The sequence below is a fragment of the Lissotriton vulgaris genome, chromosome 2_1 (genome assembly GCF_964263255.1).
Source record: "Lissotriton vulgaris chromosome 2_1, aLisVul1.2, whole genome shotgun sequence".
Taxonomy (NCBI): domain Eukaryota; kingdom Metazoa; phylum Chordata; class Amphibia; order Caudata; family Salamandridae; genus Lissotriton; species Lissotriton vulgaris.
Genome location: NC_141687.1, coordinates 62,615,607 through 62,643,115, shown reverse-complemented (window position 1 = coordinate 62,643,115; position 27,509 = coordinate 62,615,607). Strand labels below are relative to the sequence as shown.

Below are 27,509 nucleotides of genomic sequence, written 5' to 3'. Positions count from 1 at the left end.
GTTTTCGTGATGAGCCACTGCTGGTTACCCAACAAAAGGGCACCATGCTGACTGCGGAATCTGAACACCGTCAAATTACCAGAAATGTTTCTCACTTCAAGAGGTGTCCTCAAGACATGAAGAAGCCGGTGACGAGCCCGACCAGCACTCCTGCTCTTGCAGAATCTGACCATGGTCACGTGGAAAACACAGGTCAGCAAGATGGGCCCTCACCAAGTGCGTCTACTGGGACCATGTCTTTGAGACCACGTTGTGACATTCAGCCACCAAAGAGACTCATTGTAGAGATGGACTGAAGCCTGGTTTGTCTGTTTTGTTTTATTAAGAAAGGGGGAGATGTAATACAGTTGACAGTCTAGTAGGTGGGGTGGGCGGAGCTAGGTGGGCTGAGGGGAAGAGGAGGGGTCAGGACAGGATGAGGGTCAGTTAGAGAAGGGACAGGGAAGATACTGGAAGTGTGTAATAAAGCTCCAGTCAACTACCAAGCAGTGTCTGTATTTATTTGTAGCACGATGCTACAATCACATATTACACTTATTCCATAATTATTAAGTATCACCCACGTAAAGGCATACAACACTAATCATAGTACCTCGTGATGATTTTTATTGATCTCAATTAGCAGAAAACGTCAATGTTAGCAGGAGGGCACATACCTCTGCACTTCCCCATTGTGCGCACCAGGGGTCACCTTTCGCCTTTGGAACCTGCCCAACAACGAGACTCCGCCCCCAAGCGGGCAGCTGGCCTGCGAATGGTCAGCTTGTGCCTCTTGGCCGGCCAACCGAGGGTGAGTGGGCGTGGCAGCTGTACACATAATTTCCCGCTCCAGCCTACTTGCTCCGCCCTACATCGCTGTCCACGGTACAAGGGAGGCGTGCCCTCTTCCTGGTATTTGGAGTTTAGACCACGCCCCCAGCTTTGGTCTTGAGTCCACGACTCGTCCACGCCCCCCCTGCCGGTGGTACTGTTGAGGTAAAGCCACGCCTTCTTGTGGAGTAAGACCCATGTGTATGTATATGTACCCGCCCCCTCTATGATGTCATAGAGGTAAAGGGAGCATGTTGCTGTGATTCGGGTTCGCTGACATCGCTCAGTCCCATGAGGGGATTGGCTTCGGTGCTCAGAGTCCCGCCCCTTTCCCTTGTCATAGATCACGGAGGCGTGTCACAGCAGCACGCGCAGGCTCCGCCCCAGGGTGCTGAGATGCCGCTGCTGGTGGCTGCGACCGCTGCCTGCTGCTGCTGCTGCGGGCTGCTACTGCTCTGCCTGCGGGGCTCGGGCAGGGGCCGCCGCCCGCCCCTGGGGTTCATGGCCCCTCCGAAGAGGCTGCTCTTCCGGCTGGCGTGAGTGATCTGTGGGGAGCGGGCTGGAGAACGAGGGAGGGGGCCCTGTTCAAGAACGGGGGCGCAATTTAGAGGGGAGCTGGGGCACAGGGATGGAAATGCACAAGGGAGGGGTGCGAGAAGGGGCAGCCTATGCACATGAGCGGGAAAGCAAGCAGAAGGAGGTGTGATCAATGCACGGTGGGGTGATGTATGGCAGAAGAACAGGGAGGCATGCATAAGGGAAAGGGTGCATGCATAAGAAGGTGACATTCAGATGAAAAGGAGGGCTGTGCAAAGTAAAGGGGTCGTGCAAAGAAAGACGAAAGCATGTGCAAGGGAGCATATTCCATGGGAGCATGGGGGACGTTGCACAATCAAGAGTGGCATAAGAAGGGGGGCATGCACGAGGAGGAAGCATTCATGCTGAAGTGGTGGGTCCATTAGTAAGAAAATGGGCCTGTGCAGAATAAGGGTGCAAGAAAGGTGACCGTGAAAGCACTTGCAAGGGGACGCATGGGGACACAACTCAGCAGTGAGGTGGAAGCAAGTCAAGTCAAGTCAATAAATTTATATAGCGCGCTACATACCCAGAGGGTCTCAAGGCGCTTGAAGAAGGGTGGGGAAATATTTGTCAAATGCATAAGAAGGGGAGTATGCACACACAACCAGAAGTGTATTTATTTGTGAGTATGTGATTGCACAGACACGGTGGCATGCAGGAGGAAGGCAAGGACCCTGCTCAAGTAAAGGCCCCACCAGTCACAAGGGAGCTGTCTATGCACAATATATGCATGAATTAGTATAGGCTAAACCAGTGCCCAATGAAGGGGGCGCTGTGCACGCAGTGATAATCATTGTGAACGCACACGGAAGGGGCACTCTGTCAAATGAAGAGCTCAGTGTGCACTAATTGCATAGGCGGCACTAGGACTGTGGGGTGCGCAGTTGCTATGTACATGCAGCGGTTCATGCACACGAGGTGGCGGGAGGGGCTGAAATAATCAGTAATAAAGTGAACGCTGACGAGGAAAGGGCAGATCACCCTTTACGAGCAAATTATGCGTGCAGACAGGCGGACAGCAGCGCTGGGAGTTGTTACACAAAGGAGTGGGTTCGTGCACAGCGATGTGCCACGCGCCTGGTGGCTCCATGACCTGTGTCCCGGGGAAGGGATGGGGTGCGAGGCCGGGCACGGCTGAGGCAGATGAGGTGAATGCAGAACGGGGCATGCACAGGCAAGGGAGGCTGTCTGCAGTGCACAGGGAGCACTGCCTCCAGTGCGGCCACTCGTGCAATCTTGCGACACAGGCCGGCAGGTGGGAGGAGGCACTTGTGTAATGGGTGCACTTTCTTATCTGCGCGCGACGGCCCTGCCTCGTGCCAGAGTCCTTCCTGGTATAGGGGAAACTGGCAGCATGCATTGACATTAGCATTTGGATAGCGCTCCGTTCCCATCAGTATGGCATCGCAGCGCTTTCGGTAGTCTGGTGACAAGTGTGTGGATGTAGGAAACTATATTTTGACAGGGTCCGGGTGCAGGGTCCTGTACGTGTGTCCCTCATAATGTCTTCAATGAACCATCCACTCTCCACCCCCCACCCCCCGCCGCCCCCTCTCCACTGGGTCACGAAGATGCATCACATGTTCGCGTGGAATTCACCACGGCAGGCTCTTGGGCAGGCACGAGGTACGGTGGTCATTTAACTGTGAGCAAGGGTTGTAACTGCGCCCTCCTCTTACTGGCAGCGCCCTGGCATGTCGAGCAAGAGAACCCTATTGCCATTATTGGCAGCTGATTGGCAAGTTCATCATCTTCAGATATTTATTGGGTGGTATTTCACCTGGCACAGGGTTTAAGGAGGGTATATTCCCTTTCTCTCTGGCAGGTACACTATGTTGAATATTTCCAGTTTCTTATATCTGTGGCACATACATTTCCTGCAGGGCTCTTGCTTGGCACGCATGTTTCTGGTGGTCACATACATGGGCTTGCTTGGCCCTGGCTGGCGGCAGGGCTGTCCTTCACAACCCACTCCTAATAACAGTGCCCAGAGCTCCACTTTACACCCAGCGCGTGGCAGGAGCCGGGCTGGAGCATCTGACCCGGACCCCTTCGGCTCTGTGACTCAGGGGCCACCCCTGCGGTTGAAGGGAGCAGGCCTCCCACTTCGCTTCTTTCTCAGCTCCCTTGTAACCCGGGAATTGTTACAAAATTACAGTGACCAGAACTCACAGACAAACCCCGTGACTGATTGAACCGAGCGTGAACTCAGCGATCCCTCTGCGCAGCTCGTGCTCCCCGAGTGGCATTTGTTTTATCGACAGTGAAGGGATGAAAGTCTGAGTCGGCCCAGCCGTACTTGGCCCTCAGGATTACACCTGATCTCTGCCACGGCGGTCCAGCCTGCTCTCGTGCACCTTTTAGATTGGGGTGTAATTAATTACGTGCTGGGGAAGGTGGTGCGGCGCGTGCAGCAAAGAGCTCTTGCTTTTCGATATATTTCTAATAGAATTATTACACCTCGCCTAGCACTGATTTTTGAAATATTTTAATAACACACACCTGTTTTTTTAGCATTAAAAAATCGATAACAATGTCGTAATCGATATAGAATGTGTCCATTGAAATGTGATTTTGATATACAGATGCCTCTCAAGGGTGTTCAACAATAATAGACCAGAACGACGAGCTATAGCCCTCAAACCAAGGGGAGAGGGTACTACAAACCACAAACTTTCCCCCAGATAAAAACCTTATTTTCCGAGTAGTCGCTCCTCGTCAATCACAACAGCACATCCAATCCAGCCAAGTACCACACAAGTATGAAAAAATATACACAGCTTTAATAATGTTTGTTTTCAAATGATAGCACTCATCCTGCTCAATGGTTAGAGCGGCAGACCCTGATGCAGAAGTCTAGCCCGGGACCAGGGTTCAATTCCCCGCCTCGGTGGGTCTTGGGCTCAAAATTCCACGGACCTGATAATTCTCGCCTCGGTGCCTATTCCAATCATGGAGTCCCACTCTGCAACTCTGGGCAATGTATGTATGTAAATGTATAGGCATTTATATAGCGCACTACTTACCCGTAGGGTCCCAAGGCGCTTCGACCGCTGCGAAACCCTTCCTGGCTTCCCTGAGAGATGGTCCCTTAATGGGTATCTCCAGGGTGAGACCAGGCATCCCCGGCGGTCTGGTGGGGCCGTTAGTGAAGATGAGGCAAGCTAATGCCCAGAGTTGCCGAGTGTGATCGCTGATCAGAGTGGGCACCGAGGCGAGAGAATTATCGAGTCCGCTGACCCTGGTCCAGAAACCTGCCGCGCCGGGAATCGAACCCTGGTCCCGGGCCGTCCTCTGCTCTCGGGTATGCCGCCTCTAACCAGTGAGCTTGCTTAATCTCCACAACGGCCCCCACAACGCTAAGGATGCCCGGCCTCCACCTTGGGGGTGCCCAGGAGTGGACGCCTCACAGGGAAAGCCAGGATGGGTTCCACAGCGGTATTCGTACAAGCGCCTTGAGACCCTTGCGGGTGAGCGCTATACAAGTATCAATTTACATTTACAGTGGATCTGTAGGAGTACATTCAATAATATATAGATATCATTCATGCACTATAGGTTGTGCTTTTAATTCCGTTGACGCGTTTCGGTGACACTGACATGTAAATACCTCCTTCTTCAGGACTTACATATGCATATTTCCTCCAAAATGATATCTCATTCACAGTTGTCCCAGGACCGGCATGTCCCAGTATATCACTTTCTGCATCTCCAGTCTCTGCACTTTCTAGTAGTCGAGGCTTCCTTCTTGTGCCTGTGATCTCGCCAGACTATCGTCTGTGGTCACCATCATAACGATGTTGCTCAGGGAATTGCTTAAATAAGTTCCTTTGGTCAATGGGCCTTCACAGTGGTATTTTCCTTCAACTGTGAGATTGCAGTTGTGGAATATCTCAACTCTTCATAATCCACTCTTCATGGCAGTTGAAAGGTACTTCTCTCCAGTTGCCTCTCAATATTGGGGTACTACACCGTAACCCCTTTTATCAAACGACAAATGCGGCCGCCCAGTCTGTGTTTCTGATCGTACATTTATATGTTATTGAATGTTCTAGAGATCCAGTGACACAAAAAGTAGGAGTGATCTTATTGTAAATTACTAATTAGATCTTCTTGAAAACTCTCCCCTTTGCTTCGTATATGTTGTCTGTGTATTTGTGTTTTTATGCGTATGAAATTTTAAATGAATGAATTTTTGTCTGTCAAATATTTTATTGTATTTGGATAAAAAGAAGTACAGTTTCTAAACAGCAGCAGTACATAAATATCAGAGATTGATGCATTCAAGTAAGAAGTTAAAAAGAGTTACATGACAAATAGTAAAGCTGTATGTATTTTTTTCAGACTTTTGTGTATTTGGTTGGATTGGATATGTTGTTGTGATTGCTCAGAAAATTAGTTTGTTACCTGGGGGAAAGGTTGTGGTTTTTGGTTGGTTAAACAAACATAAACAGGTTTTGCCCTGTTTGGTATGTTCTGTGTATTTGTAGAGCGCTCAATTCTCCCGGAAGGCTATTGAGGCCCTTATAGATGAGCATCTGGGCCGAGCCGTTGCCTGGCCGAGGTGGAGAGCCAGGCCATCAGCTTCTTGTGGAACTCCGGAACTGAGGAGGTGGCCCTGGTGTGCAGGGGCACGTCATTCCTAACCCTACAAGCTAGGTAGAAGAAAGCACGACTGCTAGTCCTGGTGCTGCGTATGTGGGGCATGTGTGGGAGTAGGGGTCCGGCCGAGCGCAGGTGTCTGGTAAGTTTTTGAAGCTGATGTGATGGTTGAGGTATGCAGGGTCTATGTCGTGTAAGGCTTTGAATGTGTGTGCGAGTTTGGAGAGGTCTTGTTGGTGCATGGGGAGCCAGTGGAATTCTAAGAGGTGCGGGTTGATATTCGTTCGTGGTGGCAGGTTGAGGGTGAGTCTGGCTGCTGAGTTCTGTGTGGTCTGGCGTCATCTGGTCAATTGAGTGTTGATACCAGTACACAGTGCTTTGTTGTAGTCCCGTTTGTTGGTGACGAGGGTTCGGTGGATGGTTTTGTGAGTGTTCTTTAGTGCGTCGAAGCAGGAGACAGAGACTGCGTTCTCTTGGCCGTTCATTTGAATTGGTTGTCGGTGACTGTCCAGAGGTTCTTGGCTTGAGTTCTCTGAGAAGAGTGGGTCTGATTTCCGCAGGCCACCGCGTGGAGTCCTACTGCGGCATGTTTCTGCCGAAGATCACAATGTGCCTCTTGTCAATGTTTAGCTTGAGGCAGTTGGTGCTTATTAGTGTGAGATGCTTTATAAGTAATTTGGGTTTAGGAGCAATACATGTGGATTCATGGGGAGGAAGGATGTCTTTTCTGGCTTATGAAACCTAAAGAATGCACTCCCAGGGGGTGGCTGACTCCCTGAGCTGGGTAGGGGGTGATCTCATTGGTTCTCCAGGGGTGAGCTGTGGGGGGAGGGTGGGTGGCCCATTCTCCCTGCAGGTGTGGTTGGATCCCGGAATCTTGTAGATGGCTGGTCCATTGTGTCTCAATGGGTAATCTGCTCCCTGAGTCTTGGGGGTGGCTAGTCCCATCGGCCCCACAGGGGTGTGCGGTTCCCAGGGCTCCGCACTGTTTACTGCTTCCTTAGCCCTGCAGCTTGGCAGTTCTTCGCTTTCATTGCTCTTAGACTTGTGGTGACAGTACTGGCCCAACAGGTTTTCTCATGAGTCTGTCACACTTATAATTATGTCCTGTCATCTCTGTGCAACCTGACCCAGCGAGAGCATGTTGGTGCTTTAACACCGGTGCGCCGCGGGATATAATGGAGTTACAAGTGTATTGTGCACAGTCATGTATGAGTGACACTGCAGGAGTGTGTGCAGGGCAGAGCAGGAGCCGGTGCAATGCGCAGTAGTGGGCCCCTCGTGCGCAGCAGTCAGTCTCTGCAGGGTATAGCAGTGGTCAGGGTCTCCACTGAGGAGCCAGCTTCACCAATCCCTGGCCCTTACCGCATGGGCTTCTCCAGATGATATTGCCATCAGCTAATCAATCTTTACCAAGACCCATCAAAGGATAATCGATTAGGATTGTCCCTTCTGTGGCGCAGCAGAAGTCACCGAAGCACACGTGCTCTTTTGTCCGGCATGTATAAGAGTGAGACAAAAGTGCATAGTACAGACTTGCAGGAACCTAGGGATCCCAACCACCTAGAGGCCCTAAGAATACTGAAATACGAGCTCCACCACGCGATAGTGTTCACGGTATCGAGATATCTCTTTTCCTTATGGCGTGTTAGGAAAATGTTCCTAGGATAAGGGATGGACCTCTCACATTGATCAGAATAGAGGGGCTTCTTTGGTGATGAAGACATGGCCTGTGTTGATTTCGATACTCTGTGCAGGGGATCAAGAAAGCGACCAATCCTATTTTAAGATCTTCCTTTTTAACTAATTAGCTTCTTATTTCAAGCTGGACCCTAATGTGTACATATTTGACGTATGTGCTTTTATTTCTTAGATGAATTTATTGGCTTTTAAAACCCGAAACGGAGACTTAAGTTATGAAAGAATGTAAATTATACACACGTTTTGGGTGACATAAGATTTCTCTCATTGAGGTTTTTGCCTCCTGGTCTTGGTCCTAATCAGGGGGCAACATTTGTCAATTGTTGCTCTATTGCAGGATTTTATTTCTTTTTTTTACTGTGCATCGGTATTTGGATGTGATCTGTCTTTAGTATCTCTTTATGCATTTATAATGTTTTTCTGCACTGTGCACTTTTATGGTCCATTGAATCGAAAGAAAATTAATGTTGATGATAATCGATTTATTTATTTAAAATGTTTATGTTGGCATGTACGAGGCCCCAAAGGGCATCAGAGTGCCTTGCAAGGGTCAGTTGCGTTTAGTTGCACATAAGTTATTGAAAGTAAGTCTGAATCATCAGGGCATACTTTACAAAGAAAGAAGACGCTTTAAGCTTGATTCGACCGATGCAAACCCATTCCAGGGTATCCTTGTGACACTTCAGTAAACTGCTTCAACAGCGCTGGAGTTTTACCACATGTAACATCAATAAAACAACCTAACAATACCAGTGATCTGGCAGGTCAATAATCCTTTCTGAAGCAGAATCAATAATAAGAGTATACCAAGTAGCATCGGCAGGGCAGGGGTTATTAGTAGGGTAGTGATCTCCTCTGTGCAGGACATCCACTGCCTCAAACACTGCCTGCACCTCACCCGGACCCGGCTGCACCCAGCTGAGGATCACCCCAACCAAGGCAGAATTCCTGCTGTTTGCCAAGAACAGCTTCAAGATACAGTACAAACCTGGAGCAATCAAATGAACTTTGACCGCCTCGAATCCCAACTTTCACCGAATGCCAAGTCACTTGGGCTCACCCTGGACACCATTCTCGCCCTCGAGTAACACATTGTCAAATAAATAAAAGACACCCTGGTACCAGTTCTCTACTCCATAAAGTAAAAAGGTTTATCTCAGAACTGTTCAAGTTCTTGTTCTCTCACTTTTGCAAGATGGAAACGTAAAGCTCCATGGTTTCTCAGACTCCACGCTGGCCTCGAGTAAAGACACTTTACACTCCTCAATATAACATAACACGTACTTTTGTATAGCACAGGTATCACCCTAAAGTCTCACGGCGCTGAATAACAGGTGTATATTGTTACCCAACTCAATGGTACTCATTTTATCGACCACAGATGGATGAAAGGCTGAGTGAGCCCGCCAGGATTCGAACCTGTGACTATGAGGTCGAACACAGGCCCCTACAATGGCTGCATTTGTCCACTGCGCCACCAGACACAGCTAATTATGCACGTCTCATCCCTGTCCTGAAGAATTATGATCGCATCCCCCCTCACCTCATCTGCCCTTGGCTCTCAATGCCAGCCGCACCATCCTCAGACCTCACCGCATCATTTACAAAGCCATCAGAACCAGAACCCCTGCTTGTCTTTCCCTGGTGGTTCTGGCACACACACAGCTGGGACACTATTGGACTGCAGACTAAGAAAAGAAAAAAAGAAAAATACCAGACATCAGCCCTTTTCCTCTATGCACGCAGGATCTGAAACTACATCCCTTTATCCATCAGAACCCATCCCCCCCCAAAGCTCCTTTAGTTTAGGAAAAGATTAAAAAGGCCCACTTTTCAGAACACTGCATCAATAGTCCTCACCCCGGATACCTCTCCTGTCTCTCGCTCACGTTATGCCTGTCTTTGAGTCTGTGCAGTGCTCCCTTGCCTTTAGGCCAGGTTTGTGCTATAAACACATATATATATATATATATATATATATATATATATATATATATATATATATATATATATATATATATATATATATATATATATACACACACACACATAAATACATGACCTCTACCCATAGGCAGGTGCATGAGTGCCATAAAGTGATTGGAGGTGCTGTATGGATAGGCTCCCATGCAATGAATTGAACTGGCCTCTGCGTGAACATGTCTACTGTAGACATCTCTGTATACCCCTGGGGCACGGGTTCAAATGCTGACCGATCCAGGCTGCCATCTTCCGAGGACAGTGCCCTGACTGGCAGCGCGCTAATTATCCGCAGCTCGGTGTAATTATGTTAATATTCCAGGCAGTCCATAGGGGCTGCGTCTCCAGTGCATAGAGCACGTGAGGCGTGCATGTAGTTGTTAACATGGTTTTTTCGTGGGCTTGTGCGCAGAGCAAGGGTGCAGTAGTGCGCATTCTGCACCTTGTTTGTGCACAGGCGTGCGTGCAACGCAAGCACCAGACAACAAGCTGCGTTGTGTGTGTGTGTAATGTGCATATATGATCGTCTTTGCTACGATCCCTGCATTCAAAGAACGTGCATGTTTTAGTTTCCCAATTAACCGCATAAAGTGCTTCCCAATCTATGCGCCGCGGCCCCCCAGTGCGTCATCAAAACGTGCCAGGAGACCCTCGCACCAAGCACACAGTTTGGGAACTGGCATGAATTTGGCTGTTAAGGATGTCCTTTTGAAGCCCAGAGCTCCCGTTTCACCCCCTCAGCTCTCGCTGGCCGGTCTGGGACCAGGGGATATTCAGCCAGGCAGACGAGGCAGATGAAAGACAGCGTTTCAGTGGAGTGAGCAGTTAAAGTGTCCCAGCCACGTTATTTATGACGCTCGGGGGTGCTTGTCTCCAGTTATCACCAAAGAAACCCACTGAATTCACAAACACTAGTCGAGTCGCATGCTCCATTATAAAAACAAGCACCGGCTCTCTGAAGGGTTTAATATTCATAAAAAGTTTTGGAGGCCGGACATCTGCAGAATTCAATTGAGGTTAAAGTTCAAGTTCAGTCCGACTGCAGAAGTGGATATTTTGATGCTTATTTCACTAAAAACAAGCGAAAATATGCATAAGATCAGACGGGTCTCGGGTGGCCGGTACCTGTTTTGGGGTCCTAAAAAACCTTAATACGACCTTGGACCTGCTGCCGGTACCTGCCAGGAAGTCTATGGTGCACGCACTTGTAACTTCCCGCCTGGACTACGGCAATTTACTGTACCTGGGTGCGCCGGGGCGTGTCTAAATGGGCTCCAATGTGTGCGAATGCCGCGACTAGGCTGGTTCTCATGTTACCTAGAATGGCGTCTACGACGAAGGCTCTGGTGTCGCTTCATTGGCTCCCTATCAGAGAGAGGGTGAAGTTTAAGGCACTCTGTGTGCGCCACCGCATCTCCCAAGGTAAGGGCCCTGCATACCTGGCGGACTTGGTCTCTCGTTATCTGCCCACTAGGCAACTGAGATCCTGTGGATCGGGTCTGATGACGGTCCCAAAGATATTGAAGTCCAGGATGGGTGGCAGATCGTTCCGTCGCCTGCCCCTCAAAACTGGAACAAACTGCCATTGAGTCTTAGGCTGGAGGCAGCGGAAACCAAGTTTAGGAAGGACTTGAAAATCACCTTTTTTTCGTGTGGATTTAGGGCATTCTTAATCTCTGCTTTCGCTCTCTAGCACTTTGGGGCTGCCTCTCACCATAGCGCGGGGACACACCAGTGGGAGTAACCAGGCGCTCTATAGATCTCTCTTATTATTATTATTACAGATCAGAAGCAGGAGACCAAAAGCAATGCCATTGGTTGGAAGTGCAAGCTCAAAGTCAACAGGACAGTGGTTTCATATCGGGCTTTCAGCCTCAGCCGTCAGGGGTGATGGACCTCTTTCTTTCCAAGGATGCGGCCTCTCCTTGACTGTCCCTGCCGCACGCGTCTTATCTGATTGAGTCGAAGAGTAGTACAGACAGCTCAGCAGGAAACCTTGGGGGGTTTCACCCAGGCCACAATGGCATAGTGTCCTGGGGTGAGTAATTTTGTCTCAACGCTACTCGCGGGGATGCATGACGCCACAAAGGAGCTTGCATTTTCAAAGCCAGCCCTGCTGATTTTACAAATTAAAAGTACCAATTTATAAGGCGCAAATTTGCATTAATTGCTGCAGAAGCAGGTAACGTTATTCGGAATCTTAAGCCCCAGCATAGGAGCTAGTAACAACATTCAGAATCCTAAGCCCCAGCATAGGAGCTAGTAACATTATTCAGAATCTTAAGCCCCAGCATAGGAGCTAGTAACATTATTCAGAATCTTAAGCCCCAGCATAGGAGCTAGTAACATTATTCAGAATCTTAAGCCCCAGCATAGGAGCTAGTAACATTATTCAGAATCTTAAGCCGCAGCAAAGGAGCTAGTAACATTATTCAGAATCTTAAGCCCCTGCATAGGAGCTAGTAACATTATTCAGAATCTTAAGCCCCAGCATAGGAGCTAGTAACATTATTCAGAATCTTAAGCCCCAGCATAGGAGCTAGTAACAACATTCAGAATCCTAAGCCCCAGCATAGGAGCTAGTAACATTATTCAGAATCTTAAGCCCCAGCATAGGAGCTAGTAACATTATTCAGAATCTTAAGCCCCAGCATAGGAGCTAGTAACATTATTCAGAATCTTAAGCCGCAGCAAAGGAGCTAGTAACATTATTCAGAATCTTAAGCCCCTGCATAGGAGCTAGTAACATTATTCAGAATCTTAAGCCCCAGCATAGGAGCTAGTAACATTATTCAGAATCTTAAGCCCCTGCATAGGAGCTGGTAACATTATTCAGAATCTTAAACCCCAGCATAGGAGCTAGTAACATTACTCAGAATCTTAAGCCCCAGCATAGGAGCTAGTAACATTATTCAGAATCTTAAGCCCCAGCATAGGAGCTAGTAACATTATTCAGAATCTTAAGCCCAAGGATAGGAGCTAGTAACATTATTCAGAATCTTAAGACCCAGCATAGGAGCTAGTAACATTATTTAGAATCTAAATACCCAGCATAGAAGCTAGTAACATTATTCAGAATCTTAAGACCCAGCATAGGAGCTAGTAACATTATTCAGAATCTTAAGACCCAGCATAGGAGCTAGTAACATTATTCAGAATCTTAAGCCCCTGCATAGGAGCTGGTAACATTATTCAGAATCTTAAACCCCAGCATAGGAGCTAGTAACATTACTCAGAATCTTAAGCCCCAGCATAGGAGCTAGTAACATTATTCAGAATCTTAAGCCCCAGCATAGGAGCTGGTAACATTATTCAGATTCTTAAGCCCAAGGATAGGAGCCAGTGACATTATTCAGAATCTTAAGACCCAGCATAGGAGCTAGTAACATTATTCAGAATCTTAAGACCCAGCATAGGAGCTAGTAACATTATTCAGAATCTTAAGACCCAGCATAGGAGCTAGTAACATTATTTAGAATCTAAATACCCAGCATAGAAGCTAGTAACATTATTCAGAATCTTAAGACCCAGCATAGGAGCTAGTAACATTATTCAGAATCTTAAACCCCCAGCATAGGAGCTAGTAACAATATTCAGAATCTTAAACCCCAGCATAGGAGCCAGTAACATTATTCAGAATCTTAAGCCGCAGCAAAAGAGCTAGTATGTCCAGAGCATTACTCCAGTGTGTACCTGTGGTGCAGCATTACTCGAGTGTGCGCCTGTGGTGCAGCATTACTCCAGTGTGTGCCTGTGGTGTGTGTGCCTGTGGTGCAGCATTACTCCAGTGTGTGCCTGTGGTGCAGCATTACTCCAGTGTGTGCCTGTGATGCAGCATTACTCCAGTGTGTGCCTGCGATGCAGCATTTCTCCAGTGTGTGCCTGTGATGCAGCATTACTCCAGTGTGTACCTGTGGTGCAGCATTACTCCAGTGTGTGCCCGTGGTGCAGCATTACTCCAGTGAGTGCCCGTGGTGCAGCATTACTCCAGTGTGTGCCTGTGATGCAGCATTACTCCAGTGTGTGCCTGTGGTGCAGCATTACTCCAGTGTGTGCCTGCGATGCAGCATTTCTCCAGTGTGTGCCTGTGATGCAGCATTACTCCAGTGTGTACCTGTGGTGCAGCATTACTCCAGTGTGTGCCCGTGGTGCAGCATTACTCCAGTGAGTGCCCGTGGTGCAGCATTACTCCAGTGAGTGCCCGTGGTGCAGCATTACTCCAGTGTGTGCCTGCGATGCAGCATTTCTCCAGTGTGTGCCTGTGATGCAGCATTACTCCAGTGTGTACCTGTGGTGCAGCATTACTCCAGTGTGTGCCCGTGGTGCAGCATTACTCCAGTGTGTGCCCGTGGTGCAGCATTACTCCAGTGTGTGCCTGTGGTGCACCATTACTCTGGTGTGTGCCTGTGGTGCACCATTACTCTGGTGTGTGCCTGTGGTGCACCATTACTCTGGTGTGTGCCTGTGGTGCAGCATTACTCCAGTGTGTCTCTGTGGTGCAGCATTACTCCAGTGTGTGCCTGTGGTGCAGCATTACTCGAGTGTGCGCCTGTGGTGCAGCATTACTCCAGTGTGCGCCTGTGGTGCAGCATTACTCCAGTGTGTGCCAGTGGTGCAGCATTACTCCAGTGTGTGCCTGTGGTGCAGCATTACTCCAGTGTGTGCCAGTGGTGCAGCATTACTCCAGTGTGTGCCAGTGGTGCAGCATTTCTCGAGTGTGCGCCTGTGGTGCAGCATTACTCCAGTGTTGCCAGTGGTGCAGCATTACTCCAGTGTGTGCCTGTGGTGCAGCATTACTCCAGTTTGGGCCTGTGGTGCAGCATTACTCCAGTGTGTGCCTGTGGTGCGTGTGCCTGTGGTGCAGCATTACTCCAGTGTGTGCCTGTGGTGCAGCATTATTCCAGTGTGTGCCCGTGATGCAGCATTACTCCAGTGAGTGCCCGTGGTGCAGCATTACTCCAGTGAGTGCCCGTGGTGCAGCATTACTCCAGTGTGTGCCTGTGGTGAAGCATTACTCCAGTGTGTGCCCGTGGTGCAGCATTACTCCAGTGAGTGCCCGTGGTGCAGCATTACTCCAGTGAGTGCCCGTGGTGCAGCATTACTCCAGTGAGTGCCCGTGGTGCAGCATTACTCCAGTGTGTGCCTGCGATGCAGCATTTCTCCAGTGTGTGCCTGTGATGCAGCATTACTCCAGTGTGTACCTGTGGTGCAGCATTACTCCAGTGTGTGCCCGTGGTGCAGCATTACTCCAGTGTGTGCCCGTGGTGCAGCATTACTCCAGTGTGTGCCCGTGGTGCAGCATTACTCCAGTGTGTGCCTGTGGTGCACCATTACTCTGGTGTGTGCCTGTGGTGCACCATTACTCTGGTGTGTGCCTGTGGTGCACCATTACTCTGGTGTGTGCCTGGGGTGCACCATTACTCTGGTGTGTGCCTGTGGTGCAGCATTACTCCAGTGTGTCTCTGTGGTGCAGCATTACTCCAGTGTGTGCCTGTGGTGCAGCATTACTCCAGTGTGTGCCCGTGGTGCAGCATTACTCCAGTGAGTGCCCGTGGTGCAGCATTACTCCAGTGAGTGCCCGTGGTGCAGCATTACTCCAGTGAGTGCCCGTGGTGCAGCATTACTCCAGTGTGTGCCTGTGGTGCAGCATTACTCCAGTGTGTGCCTGTGGTGCAGCATTACTCCATTGTGTGCCTGTGGTGCAGCATTACTCCAGTGAGTGCCCGTGGTGCAGCATTACTCCATTGTGTGCCTGTGGTGCAGCATTACTCCAGTGTGTGCCCATGGTGCAGCATTACTCCATTGTGTGCCTGTGGTGCAGCATTACTCCATTGTGTGCCTGTGGTGCAGCATTACTCCAGTGTGTGCCTGTGGTGCAGCATTACTCCAGTGTGTGCCTGTGGTGCAGCATTACTCTAGGGCTTTCATGTAGTGCAGCATTACTCTGGTGAGTGCTCGTGGTGCTTCGCTATTCCAGGGAGTTCCCATAGTGTAGCATTACCCTTTGTCGGTTTCCGTTGTGTAGCTTTATTCCAGGGAGTACCTGCAGCACAGCATTACTCTAGGAACCGTACTCCATTGAGTATCTGTGGTTGTGGGCCGGCCCAGGATCCATACTCCATGGAGTATCTGTGGTTGTGGACAGGCCCAAGAGCCTCACTCCATGGAGTATCTGTGGTTGTGGCCAGGCCCAGGGGCCATACTCCATGGGGTATCTGTGGTTGTGGGCAGGCCCAGGAGCCTCACTCCATGGAGTATCTGTGGTTGAGGACAGGCCCAAAAGCCTTACTCCATGGAGTGTCTGTGGTTGTGGACAGGCCCAGGAGCCTCACTCCATGGGGTATCTGTGGTTGAGGACAGGCCCATGAGCCTTACTCCATGGAGTATCTGTGGTTGTGGACAGGCCCAGGAGCCTTACTCCATGGAGTATCTGTGGTTGAGGACAGGCCCAAAAGCCTTACTCCATGGAGTGTCTGTGGTTGTGGACAGGCCCAGGAGGCTCACTCCATGGGGTATCTGTGGTTGAGGACAGGCCCAGGAGCCTTACTCCATGGAGTATCTGTGGTTGTGGACAGGCCCAGGAGCCTCACTCCATTGAGTATCTCTGGTTGTGGGCCGGCCCAGGATCCATACTCCATGGAGTATCTGTGGTTGTGGGCAGGCCCAGTAGCCGTACTCCATGGAGTATCTGTGGTTGTGGGCAGGCCCAGGAGCCGTACTCCATGGGGTATCTGTGGTTGTGGGCAGGCCCAGGAACCTTACTCCATGGGGTATCTGTGGTTGTGGGCAGGCACAGGAGCCTTACTCCATGGGGTATTTGTGGTTGTGGACAGGCCCAGGAGCCTTACTCCATTGAGTATCTGTGGTTGTAGGCAGGCCCAGGAGCCTCACTCCATGGAGTATCTGTGGTTGTGGGCAGGCCCGGGAGGAGCCATACTCCATGGAGTATCTGTGGTTGTGGACAGGCCCAGGAGCCTCACTCCATGGAGCATCTGTGGTTGTGGACAGGCCCAGGCGCCTCACTCCATGGAGTATCTGTGGTTGTGGGAAGGCCCAGGAGCCGTACTCCGTGGAGTATCTGTGGTTGTGGACAGGCCCAGGAGCCGTACTCCATGGAGTATCTGTGGTTGTGGACAGGCCCAGGAGCCGTACTCCATGGAGTATCTGTGGTTGTAGGCAGGCCCAGGAGCCGTACTCCATGGAGCATCTGTGGTTGTGGACAGGCCCAGGAGCCTCACTCCATGGAGCATCTGTGGTTGTGGACAGGCCCAGGAGCCTCACTCCATGGAGCATCTGTGGTTGTGGACAGGCCCCGGAGCATCACTCCATGGGGTGTCTGTGGTTGTGGACAGGCCCCGGAGCCTTACTCCATTGAGTATCTGTGGTTGTGGGCAGGCCCAGGAGCCGTACTCCATGGAGTATCTGTGGTTGTGGGCAGGCCCAGGAGCCTTACTCCATGGAGTATCTGTGGTTGAGGACAGGCCCAAAAGCCTTACTCCATGGAGTGTCTGTGGTTGTGGACAGGCCCAGGAGCCTCACTCCATGGAGTATCTGTGGTTGTGGACTGGCCCAGGAGCCTCACTCCATGGAGTATCTGTGGTTGTGGACAGGCCCAGGAGCCTCACTCCATGGAGTATCTGTGGTTGTGGGCTGGCCCAGGAGCCTTACTCCATTGAGTATCTGTGGTTGTGGGCTGGCCCAGGAGCCTCACTCCATGGAGCATCTGTGGTTGTGGGCTGGCCCAGGAGCCTCACTCCATGGAGTATCTGTGTTTGTCGGCTGGCCCAGGACCCTTACTCCATGGAGTATCTGTGGTTGTGGACAGGCCCAGGAGCCTTACTCCATGGGGTATCTGTGGTTGTGGGTAGGCCCAGGAGCCATACTCCATGGAGTATCTGTGGTTGTGGGCAGGCCCAGGAGCCATACTCCATGGAGTATCTGTGTTTGTGGACAGGCCCAGGACCCTTACTCCATGGAGTATCTGTGGTTGTGGACAGGCCCAGGAGCCGTACTCCATGGAGTATCTGTGGTTGAGGGCAGGCCTATGAGCCTTACTCTATGGAGTATCTGTGGTTGTGGGCAGGCCCAGGAGCCTCACTCCATGGAGTATCTGTGGTTGTGGACAGGCCCAGGAGCCGTACTCCATGGAGTATCTGTGGTTGTGGACAGGCCCAGGAGCCGTACTCCATGGAGTATCTGTGGTTGTGGACAGGCCCAGGAGCCTCACTCCATGGAGTATCTGTGGTTGTGGACAGGCCCAGGAGCCGTACTCCATGGAGTATCTGTGGTTGTGGGCAGGCCCAGGAGCCTCACTCCATGGGGTATCTGTGGTTGTGGGCAGGCCCAGGAGCCTCACTCCATGGGGTATCTGTGGTTGTGGACAGGCCCAGGGGCCTCACTCCATGGGGTATCTGTGGTTGTGGACAGGCCCAGGAGCCTCACTCCATGGGGTATCTGTGGTTGTGGGCAGGTCCAGGAGCCTCACTCCATGGGGTATCTGTGGTTGTGGGCAGGTCCAGGAGCCTCACTCCATGGGGTATCTGTGGTTGTAGACAGGCCCAGGAGCCATACTCCATGGAGTATCTGTGGTTGTGGACAGGCCTAGGAGCCATACTCCATGGAGTATCTGTGGTTGTGGACAGGCCCAGGAACCTCACTCCATGGAGTATCTGTGGTTGTGGGCAGGTCCAGGAGCCTCACTCCATGGGGTATCTGTGGTTGTAGACAGGCCCAGGAGCCATACTCCATGGAGTATCTGTGGTTGTGGACAGGCCTAGGAGCCATACTCCATGGAGTATCTGTGGTTGTGGACAGGCCCAGGAGCCATACTCCATGGAGTATCTGTGGTTGTGGGCAGGCCCAGGAGCCTCACTCCATGGGGTATCTGTGGTTGTGGGCAGGCCCAGGAGCCTCACTCCATGGGGTATCTGTGGTTGTGGACAGGCCCAGGGGCCTCACTCCATGGGGTATCTGTGGTTGTGGACAGGCACAGGAGCCTCACTCCATGGGGTATCTGTGGTTGTGGACAGGCCCAGGAGCCTCACTCCATGGGGTATCTGTGGTTGTGCACAGGCCCAGGAACCTCACTCCATGGAGTATCTGTGGTTGTGGGCAGGTCCAGGAACCTTACTCCATGGGGTATCTGTGGTTGTGGGCAGGCACAGGAGCCTTACTCCATTGAGTATCTGTGGTTGTAGGCAGGCCCAGGAGCCTCACTCCATGGAGTATCTGTGGTTGTGGGCAGGCCCGGGAGGAGCCATACTCCATGGAGTATCTGTGGTTGTGGACAGGCCCAGGAGCCTCACTCCATGGAGCATCTGTGGTTGTGGACAGGCCCAGGCGCCTCACTCCATGGAGTATCTGTGGTTGTGGGAAGGCCCAGGAGCCGTACTCCGTGGAGTATCTGTGGTTGTGGGCAGGCCCAGGAGCCGTACTCCATGGAGTATCTGTGGTTGTGGACAGGCCCAGGAGCCGTACTCCATGGAGTATCTGTGGTTGTAGGCAGGCCCAGGAGCCTTACTCCATGGAGTGTCTGTGGTTGTGGGCAGGTCCAGGAGCCTTACTCCATGGAGTGTCTGTGGTTGTGGACAGGCCTAGGAGCCATACTCCATGGAGTATCTGTGGTTGTGGACAGGCCCAGGAGCCTTACTCCATGGAGTATCTGTGGTTGTGGGCAGGTCCAGGAACCTCACTCCATGGGGTATCTGTGGTTGTGGACAGGCCCAGGAGCCTCACTCCATGGAGTATCTGTGGTTGTGGACAGGCCCAGGAGCCTCACTCCATGGAGTATCTGTGGTTGTGGACAGGCCCAGGAGCCTCACTCCATGGAGTATCTGTGGTTGTGGGCAGTCCCAGGAGCCTCACTCCATGGAGTATCTGTGGTTGTGGGCAGGTCCAGGAGCCTTACTCCATGGAGTATCTATGGTTGTGGACAGGCCCTGATGATGCCTGTGTTACTCTGGTGAGTGCCTGTGTTTGTCAGCTGGCCCAGGGGTCTTACTCCAGTGATGGTCCTCGGCGTTGGTGCTCCAGACGCGTGGTGGTCAGGCACTCCTGCAGACGCACAAGGGAAGGATAGATCTGGGTCGGGTGACGAGCAGGGTCCTCCTGTTATCACCCCGGTCCCCGCGCAGTGGTGAGAGGCTGCTGTGAACACACACAACCCTTGTGAAAGGCCGGAAACCATCGGCTGTTTGCATAACTTTATTATCGGTGCTTTCAAAGGCGGCCCTTGGAGCTGGGGCCAGAGAGGGCACGGATCACTGCGGTCAGGTGACGCTACTGCCCTCAGCTACCCAGTACTAGGCTCTTAGTGGAGGCTGTTAGTTCCTCCACCACGGTGCCAGGGGTTTCACGGTGCTATGAGCTTTTTCCTGCAGGCTCTTGGCTATTTGCAGTCTTTGGTTGGCCTAATTCGAGGTTCGTCATTGCATTGTTTTCAGTGGTGCTTTGGGCACGTGACTGTGGTGCTGTGTCTCATTACCGCAGTGAGATGGCTTATTACCGCAGTCTGATGGCTTATTACCTCAGTTGTAGGTGAGTAGGGTCTGCTTACTATGGTTACCTCCACTTTTTGCTGTGTTTCACTGTTTTTTTGACTTTAGTCTGGCTGTGGGCCTCATTATCAGGACCACAGCCTAGCTGTTCTCTCTCTAAATTGATACCATGTACTTTAGGTACATACCAGATTGGTTGCTGGGTTACCCTTGTGAGTCCCTGTATATGATACCTTAGGTACCAAGGGCATAGGTCCCCCAGAGGCCTACCAGGGGCTGAAGCATGTACTATGTCACCCCAGGGCAGCCTCCCAAAATATCAAAAACAAAGGTTGCCCAATGAGGTTATCACACACCTCGGGATTCCGCACAGTACACAGTAGGCGGCATCAATGAGAGTAGGCAGCACGCGCTTTAACGCCATACACATTTCGGGCTCCCTCGAGCCCTTGATCACTGGCAGGTAATGAGGCATGAAGCGGAACGTGAAGAACACTGCTTTATTTCAAATATAGAGTCCCGCCCCAGTGGGCGTCAACAAAGGCATTATGGTTCTGGTAGTCCTTATGTTGCCCCCAAAGACTCAGTAAGTTCTCTCTCCAAGTGGCATTCCCGCTTCTGTCTCACTGTACAAACTCTTTCGAGTGAAGGGCATGACAGCACTCTTCTCATGTAGCCCACTCTTCCTGCGGTAAAGGCTCCCTCGGTCCACACGGGCGCTTGTAGTCCAAGCACCCAGGAGCGCCTTGCCAGCGCCGGGATATCCTTGGGCCGGACGAGCAGCTATAACATCGAAAACAAAGGTTGCCCAATGAGGATATCACACACCTCGGGATTCCGCACAGTACACCGGCATCAATGAGAGTAGGCAGCACGCGCTTCAACGCCGCCTACGGTGTTTACTGTGCGGAATCCTCGCGGTTAATGCTAACTTTGGTTTGGCTTTATCAAAACTTGTCATGTTTGGTGTCAACCCCTTTGGAATCCTACCCCCCAACCCCGCCAGTTCTAGCTGCGGAGGTAGAATTCCACCCTTCTAGAGGGAGAAGACATGTACACACTTGGACACCCGGTTAAAGAGTAAAAGAGCCTCAGCATCACAAAATGGTTCCTGCTGCCACAGACACGAGTCTGACCTCCTGCTGCTGGACGAAACTGCGACAGGGGAGGCCTGGACAATAGGTTTCATGTCCAGGGAGGTGCAAGCACCTCCCCAGACAGGCTTTAGTGTATTGGGGCAGGATGGGTTGCATTCAGTGAATGCTTTTCAGACACTGCCTGGGGCACACGAGGTGCTCCATGCATTTCCTGTTCAAACCGGTTGCTGGGGCACTCAGCCCCAGCTCTGGCGCGAAACTGGACAATTGGGCAGGGGTGTAACCACCCCCTCCCCAGGTCCTCCCATAGGTGGGACCCTAGAGTTAGTCCATCCCCTAAACTTGGTATAAGTATAGGAACTCAGTCCCTAGGACTTTAGATTACCCTGGACGAAACTCTGAAACATAAATCTTACACCTTCGACGTTCCATATCGACTGGAAGACGGAAGAAATCTCCCTTGAGGTTAAGGAGTGACCTCCCTGTTCAAACAGGCACCAAAGAAGCATCTTGCCGGTCTGCATTTTCGAGGCTCCCCCAGATCCCGAAGAATCTGCGACACAGGACACGGACTTCCAGTCATCTCCGAGGATGACACAAGTCTCCAGAAAAGCTGAGACCTGTAGCTATCATGAGAGACGTGGGACCAGAACTCCTGGACATCCTGCAATTTTGCAACTGCACCTACTTCCCGAAGTTTCCCGAAGTTGTGCATTGGGCTATTTGTTGCTCTTGCCAAGAGCACCTTTTGCACCGAAGCTGAGAGGCCTGCAGTCCACGAGTGTTCCGTGGGCCCGTTTTCTTCACCGTAGCCCGAGGCTCCTTCACGATCTCTAGTCCATTGGCTAGTGGGTCCCCATGAAGGACAATCCTTTGTTCCTTCAGCTTTCCTGGTTGCTCTAGACATGCTCTGACTCCCCTCCAAAGGTTGAGTCCCTTAGACCTTGCTGGTCTGCACCGAAGCCAATCTTTGCATCTTGCGTGAGTTGCTGTTGCCACGGTTTGTTGGGTCCAATCCGCATTCCGACCCTGCAGCACTCGACATCCTTCGTGGGACAGCTCGAATCCAGCTCCTGGTCGTCGTCGACGCCTTCTGGTCCTCGTGGCTGGAGAGTCAAGCTTCACCTCCTCCATTTGAAAGCACCCGACATCGGCTGGCATCTTCCTGTCGCCATCCTGGTCACTGGCTAGTGACCCAGACTCTGTCCCCTCTGCTTTCAGGTACTTCAGATCTCCGATCCACCCTTGGATCCACCCGGACACTTTTCCTCTGGTCGCCTGCAGCACTTCTTCGCAGCTCTCCATTGGAATCGACTACGAAACTCGACACCGAAAGACACCTATGCACCTGGGTAAGGTAACAGGAGTACTCCGGTGCTCCCGTGGGTCTTGACTCTCGAAGTGTCTAAGTCTAAAAGGGTTCCATCGTAGTTCACCTCTAAGTGTCCTTAATCTTTAAAATTGTAACTTGTTTGTTTTCCATAGAAAGTCAATAGTGATTCGCGTCTGTGTTTAGACACTGCACACGTCCCCCGAGGGTCTCCTGCGTCCCTACCTTGGGTGGTTCCTGGTTGCCCCAGCGTTTCTACAGGCCCTAGGCCTAACTTCTATCCCTCACGTGGTTCTTATACCACTATTTTAGTATATGGTTTGTGAGGCCCTAGGGCAAAACGTATACTGTGCTATTTACTGTGTGCTATTTATAGTTCTTGTATTGTACTTTTGCCTCTAGCCTCGTAAAGAGACTAGAGAGGTTGTGTTTAGAATAAATACATATATATTTGATATATACCTTGTGTGGTGTACTTTCAATTGATCATTCAAGAGATTATAGACTGGTAAAACAAGCTGCTTTACATTCCTTTGAAGACTTAGCCTGAAGGCTGCTCTCCACAGCTACCACTAGGATACTTTTCTATAAAGGTTGTCTTTAACCCACCATCAATGAGGGTCGTTTGGACTGGTGCAAGGTGCCCACTAGAATAGCGGACAGCATATGCCAGGCCAACTTCTCACATCGGTCATATGGATTTACTGCCACAGTGCTGTGGACTTATTACCGCAGTGCTATGGGCTCATTACCGCAGTGCTATAGGCTCATTACAGCAGTGCTATGGACTTATTACCGCAGTGCTATGGACTTATTACCGCAGTGCTATGGGCTCATTACCGCAGTGCTATGGGCTCATTACCGCAGTGCTATGGATTTATCATCGCAGTGCTATGGGCTTATTATCGCAGCGCTGTGGGATTATTACCACAGTGCTATGGGCTTGTAACCGCGGTGCTGTGGGCTTCGTACTGCAGTTCTATGGGTTTGTTACCACAGTGCTGTGGGCTTGTTACCGCAGTTCTCTGGGCTTGTTACCGCAGTTCTATGGGCCTATTGCTGCAGTGCTATGGGCATATTTCTGCAGTTCTATGGACTTATTACCTCGGTCATATGGCATATAACAGCTGTGCTGTGGGCTTGTTAAGTTCTATGGGCGTATTTCCTTAGTTCTATGGGCTTATTTCCGCAGTGAGAAGTTGGCTTGGCATATGCTGTCCACTAATTAAAGTGGCCACCTTGCACCAGTCCAAACAACCCTCATGATGTATGAGGTCAAAGATAACCTTTAGAAAGCTATCCTAGTGGTAGCTGTGGAGAGCAGCCTTCAGGCTTATTCCTTTTTTTTTTTTAATGTTTTTACTAACAAAAGTTTTGTGGCAGACAGGTAAACAGCAATTACACATAGTATTTGAAAGTTACATTCAGCACCGTACATGTTACAAAGGTTTAGAAAATAGACATATTAAACAGTCAGGCTTATTCTTGAAGGAATGTAAAGCAGCTTGATTTACCAGAATATCACCTCCTGAATTGATTAAATGAAAGGAGAACCACACAGTAGTTATATAAAAATATGTATTTATTAATATCACACTCTCTAGTATCCTCTACCCGAGGATAGAACACAGAGCACACAATACAAGATCAATAGAATAGTTGTAAGTAGTTGTAGCGTGGGAGTGGGGGTGTATTCAATACTACTAGCAGCTTCCTCAAGAACAGGCTGGACACTATGTCTACGCAGGGAAGGTTTTATTTTTATAAAGGTCTTTCTGGTGCGTAGGGTTAAACGTTCACGGGCAAACTCTGCTCGGTCCGTCTTGACTTTTGTTGGAGTTGTTTGGGACAGCTAATCCTCTTCAGGCGGCGACGTCCAGAGACACTTTGGGGTACAGCCAGCTCGGAAAAGAAAAGGCAAGAGGGAAGCCGTCAGAACAGGGCTCTGATACTTTTACAATCACCGGGGAACCCAGGGGTTGTGAAGGGTCACCTGTGTAGACAACACACTCTAGTGCTCAGTGTTTTGCTCGATAGTGAGGAACAGAAGGTAGGGTAAACAGGGGGGGGGGAGGGTCGGAGAAGTGGTAGGGTAGAACGGAAGGAGAGCTAAACACCCTGTCACTCGCTGTGCCCCTTACGCCCAACCCAAGCCGCCCAACGGCGACGTACCTTGTCCAGCCACACTCCTCCCTCTGGAGTGTGGCATGGCGATTCACCGGGTCGTTGGCCTCCTGGCACTCCCGCTCCGTCTTCGGTAGGTCCGCTTCCGTCTCCGTCCACGCTGTCCGTCTCGCGTCTCTCCTCCGCGTCCTCGCCTCCTCCTTCCTGGGTGTCGACACACCCATAATACAGGGCTTCCGCTCCTTTGTCCATACGGACACTGCTGACGTCATGTGGGGGTGTGGCCTCGTTCTCTAGGGAATCCCAGTTAAAGGCGCCGTGTCTTTCATGTCCATCGTCGATTGCACGCAGGGGACGGCTGTCCCAGTCCGACTGGAGGGAAGGAGGGGAAACAAAGTCAGGTGTCCACCAGTCCTCCCGGGTTTCCGCACCCACCCCGTTACAGTAGCACAATACACAGTGGCCTCCTGGCGGGGAGACCAAACCATATACTAAAATATTGGTATAACAACCACGACTCGGGTCAAGACAGGGTCTGGAGCACGTAGAATCACTGGGACCCCAAGGAACCACCCAAAGTTAGTAGATAGGGACCCCACGGAGGACGGGTGCAGTGTGCTAACAACCGCTGGCTCCGTACAATTCTATGGGGAAGTCACAGTTGTTGTTTTACAGTTTAAGGACCCTTCTAGGAGGACTTCGAGGAAACCCTTCAGAACTTAAGAGGTTGCAGAGCCACCCCACTTGTGGATACCGAAGTACCAGAGTTACCTATCACCAAGGAGCCGGGTGCATAGGGTTGAGTGGCGTCGGAAACCACCATCTTTCTCTATGGAAGGCTTTGAAAGTGAAAAGGATCTGGTGGAGTCCAAAAATGGATTCTTGAAGAAAGGAACCTGAAAGCAGAGGGGACAGAGTCTGGGTCACTTCAGACTGACCAGGGGCTTGGGAGACGAATGCCTACCGATTTCAGGTGCGAAGAAGGAATGCTTGACTCTGCAGCCACGAGGACCAGGAGACGTCAACGACGAATTGGAGCCAGATGCGAGCTGTCCCACAAAGGATTTCGAGTGCTGAGGGGTCGGTGTCTGGCTGGAGAACCAACTAGCCTTGGCAAAAGCAACCCATGCAGGAAGGTTAAGCAGGTTACAGTGTGGACCAGCAAGGTCCAGGGAACTCCCCAAGCAATGGGGAGTCATGGCACGTCTGGAGCACCTAGGAAAGCCCAACAGAATTCAAGATGACCCTCAGGAGGACCCACAGGCCGAATGACCAGGTGTCACGAGGGGACCTCGAGCAAGATCGCAAAATACCAGCCCATGGAGCACTCGGTGCAAGGAGGCTGGAGTTCTGTGGTGAAAATACTGCTCAGGGTCAGGACTACATGGAGTCCAATGCACAAGCTTGGGAATCGTCAACAAGCATATGTACTTGCAAATAGACGCGTTGCACAGGGGTTCGGGTAATGCAGTCCCCACGAGGGATACTGACCTCAAACTTGTAGAGAGGGCAGATCAACCTCAGGGACGTTCGAAACCCACCTTCTGTGTTTCTGGAGTCTTCTGAGTCCGCAGGAGCTCTGGAGATGCAGACCGGTCAGTTGCTTTGAGGTGCCTACTAATAGAGGGGAGTTATTCCTTCACCCCTAGGGAGATTCTTCGGTTGTCCTTAGTACACCACAGGTCCTGCATAGCACCTGTATGGAGCAAGGGCACAGACAAAGCTTTGGATGGAGAGGGAGACTAAGTCCGGCCCAGTCGAAGTTCAGCAAAGTCCAGAGTCTCCAGACCGTCAAAAACCAGTGGTTTCTTCTTGTAGAATCTTGTCCACATAAAATCTAAAGAGCTACAGTCAGGTAAGCCCTTATGTACCCAGGGTGGAGGGTCATGAAAGAGGGGTTGTTACATCCATGTCTTTTGTCCAGTTACGCGCCCGAGCAGGAGCCAACGGCTCCCAGAACTGATTTGAGCTGGACTATGCACAGGGACACCAAATGTGCCCCAGGTGCAGGCTTTCAGGCACTCTCAGAGTGCTCCCACCCAGCGCCAATACACTAAATCCTATCTCAGAGGTGGTCACACCTCCTTGTGACAGGATGCATATTGTGCTGCCCTCCTCTGCTCGAGCTTGGCTCAGCAGCAGGAGGGCAGAAATGGGTCTCTGGACAGCAGCATCCATTTTGCGCTGACCTGGTTGGGACGGCTGAACCCACGAAGCTCGCTCCAGAAGGGTGGAATCATACCTCCCACACCGGTGACCGGTGTGGGGGTATGATTCGAAGGTGTTTTATACCAAACACAGTATGTTTCTATGCAGCCGTTTTTCAGATAGCATTCACTGTAAGGTTATAATGCACCTCTACCTATATGTCCGGCTGAGTCACACACAACCCGGGAGAATGGTCTCCGAAGGCTGCAGAGGGGCCCTGCTCCTGCAGGAGCTCCCTCTCACATAAAACCCAGCACCCTGCCTTCAGGATTGTTAAGGCCTGCTATAGGGGTGACTTATAAGTTTTTAGTGTAGTGACCTATAGATATAGTGAACCTATATCTAAAGTAAGTGGTGCAAGCATCAGCTTACACAGGTTGCAGAAGAAGACCTGTAGTTCCATTTTGCATGGCCTCTCATGGGTTGCATAATTCATGCTTCAGCCCATGGGAGGCCTCTGGGGTACCTATGCCCTGGGTACATGGGGACCATATACTAGGGACTGTTAAGGGTACCCCAGTATCCAATCTGGAGTGTACCAAAGTACATGCATAACAATTTAAAGGAGAAAACAGACAGACT

The 27,509-nt window shown here is 51.0% G+C and overlaps 1 protein-coding gene across 1 annotated transcript in view; it reads left to right on the top strand.

Annotated features, from left to right (window-relative positions):
- Positions 1-1,047: 1,047 nt before the first annotated feature.
- PNKD (PNKD metallo-beta-lactamase domain containing) overlaps positions 1,048-27,509 on the top strand; it is a 278,177-nt gene continuing 251,715 nt past the window's right edge. The window contains exon 1 of the mRNA XM_086954467.1: positions 1,048-1,346. Within this exon, the coding sequence (XP_086810593.1) occupies positions 1,102-1,346 (245 nt within the window). The 5' untranslated portion in view covers positions 1,048-1,101. The remainder of the gene's footprint in view (positions 1,347-27,509) is intronic.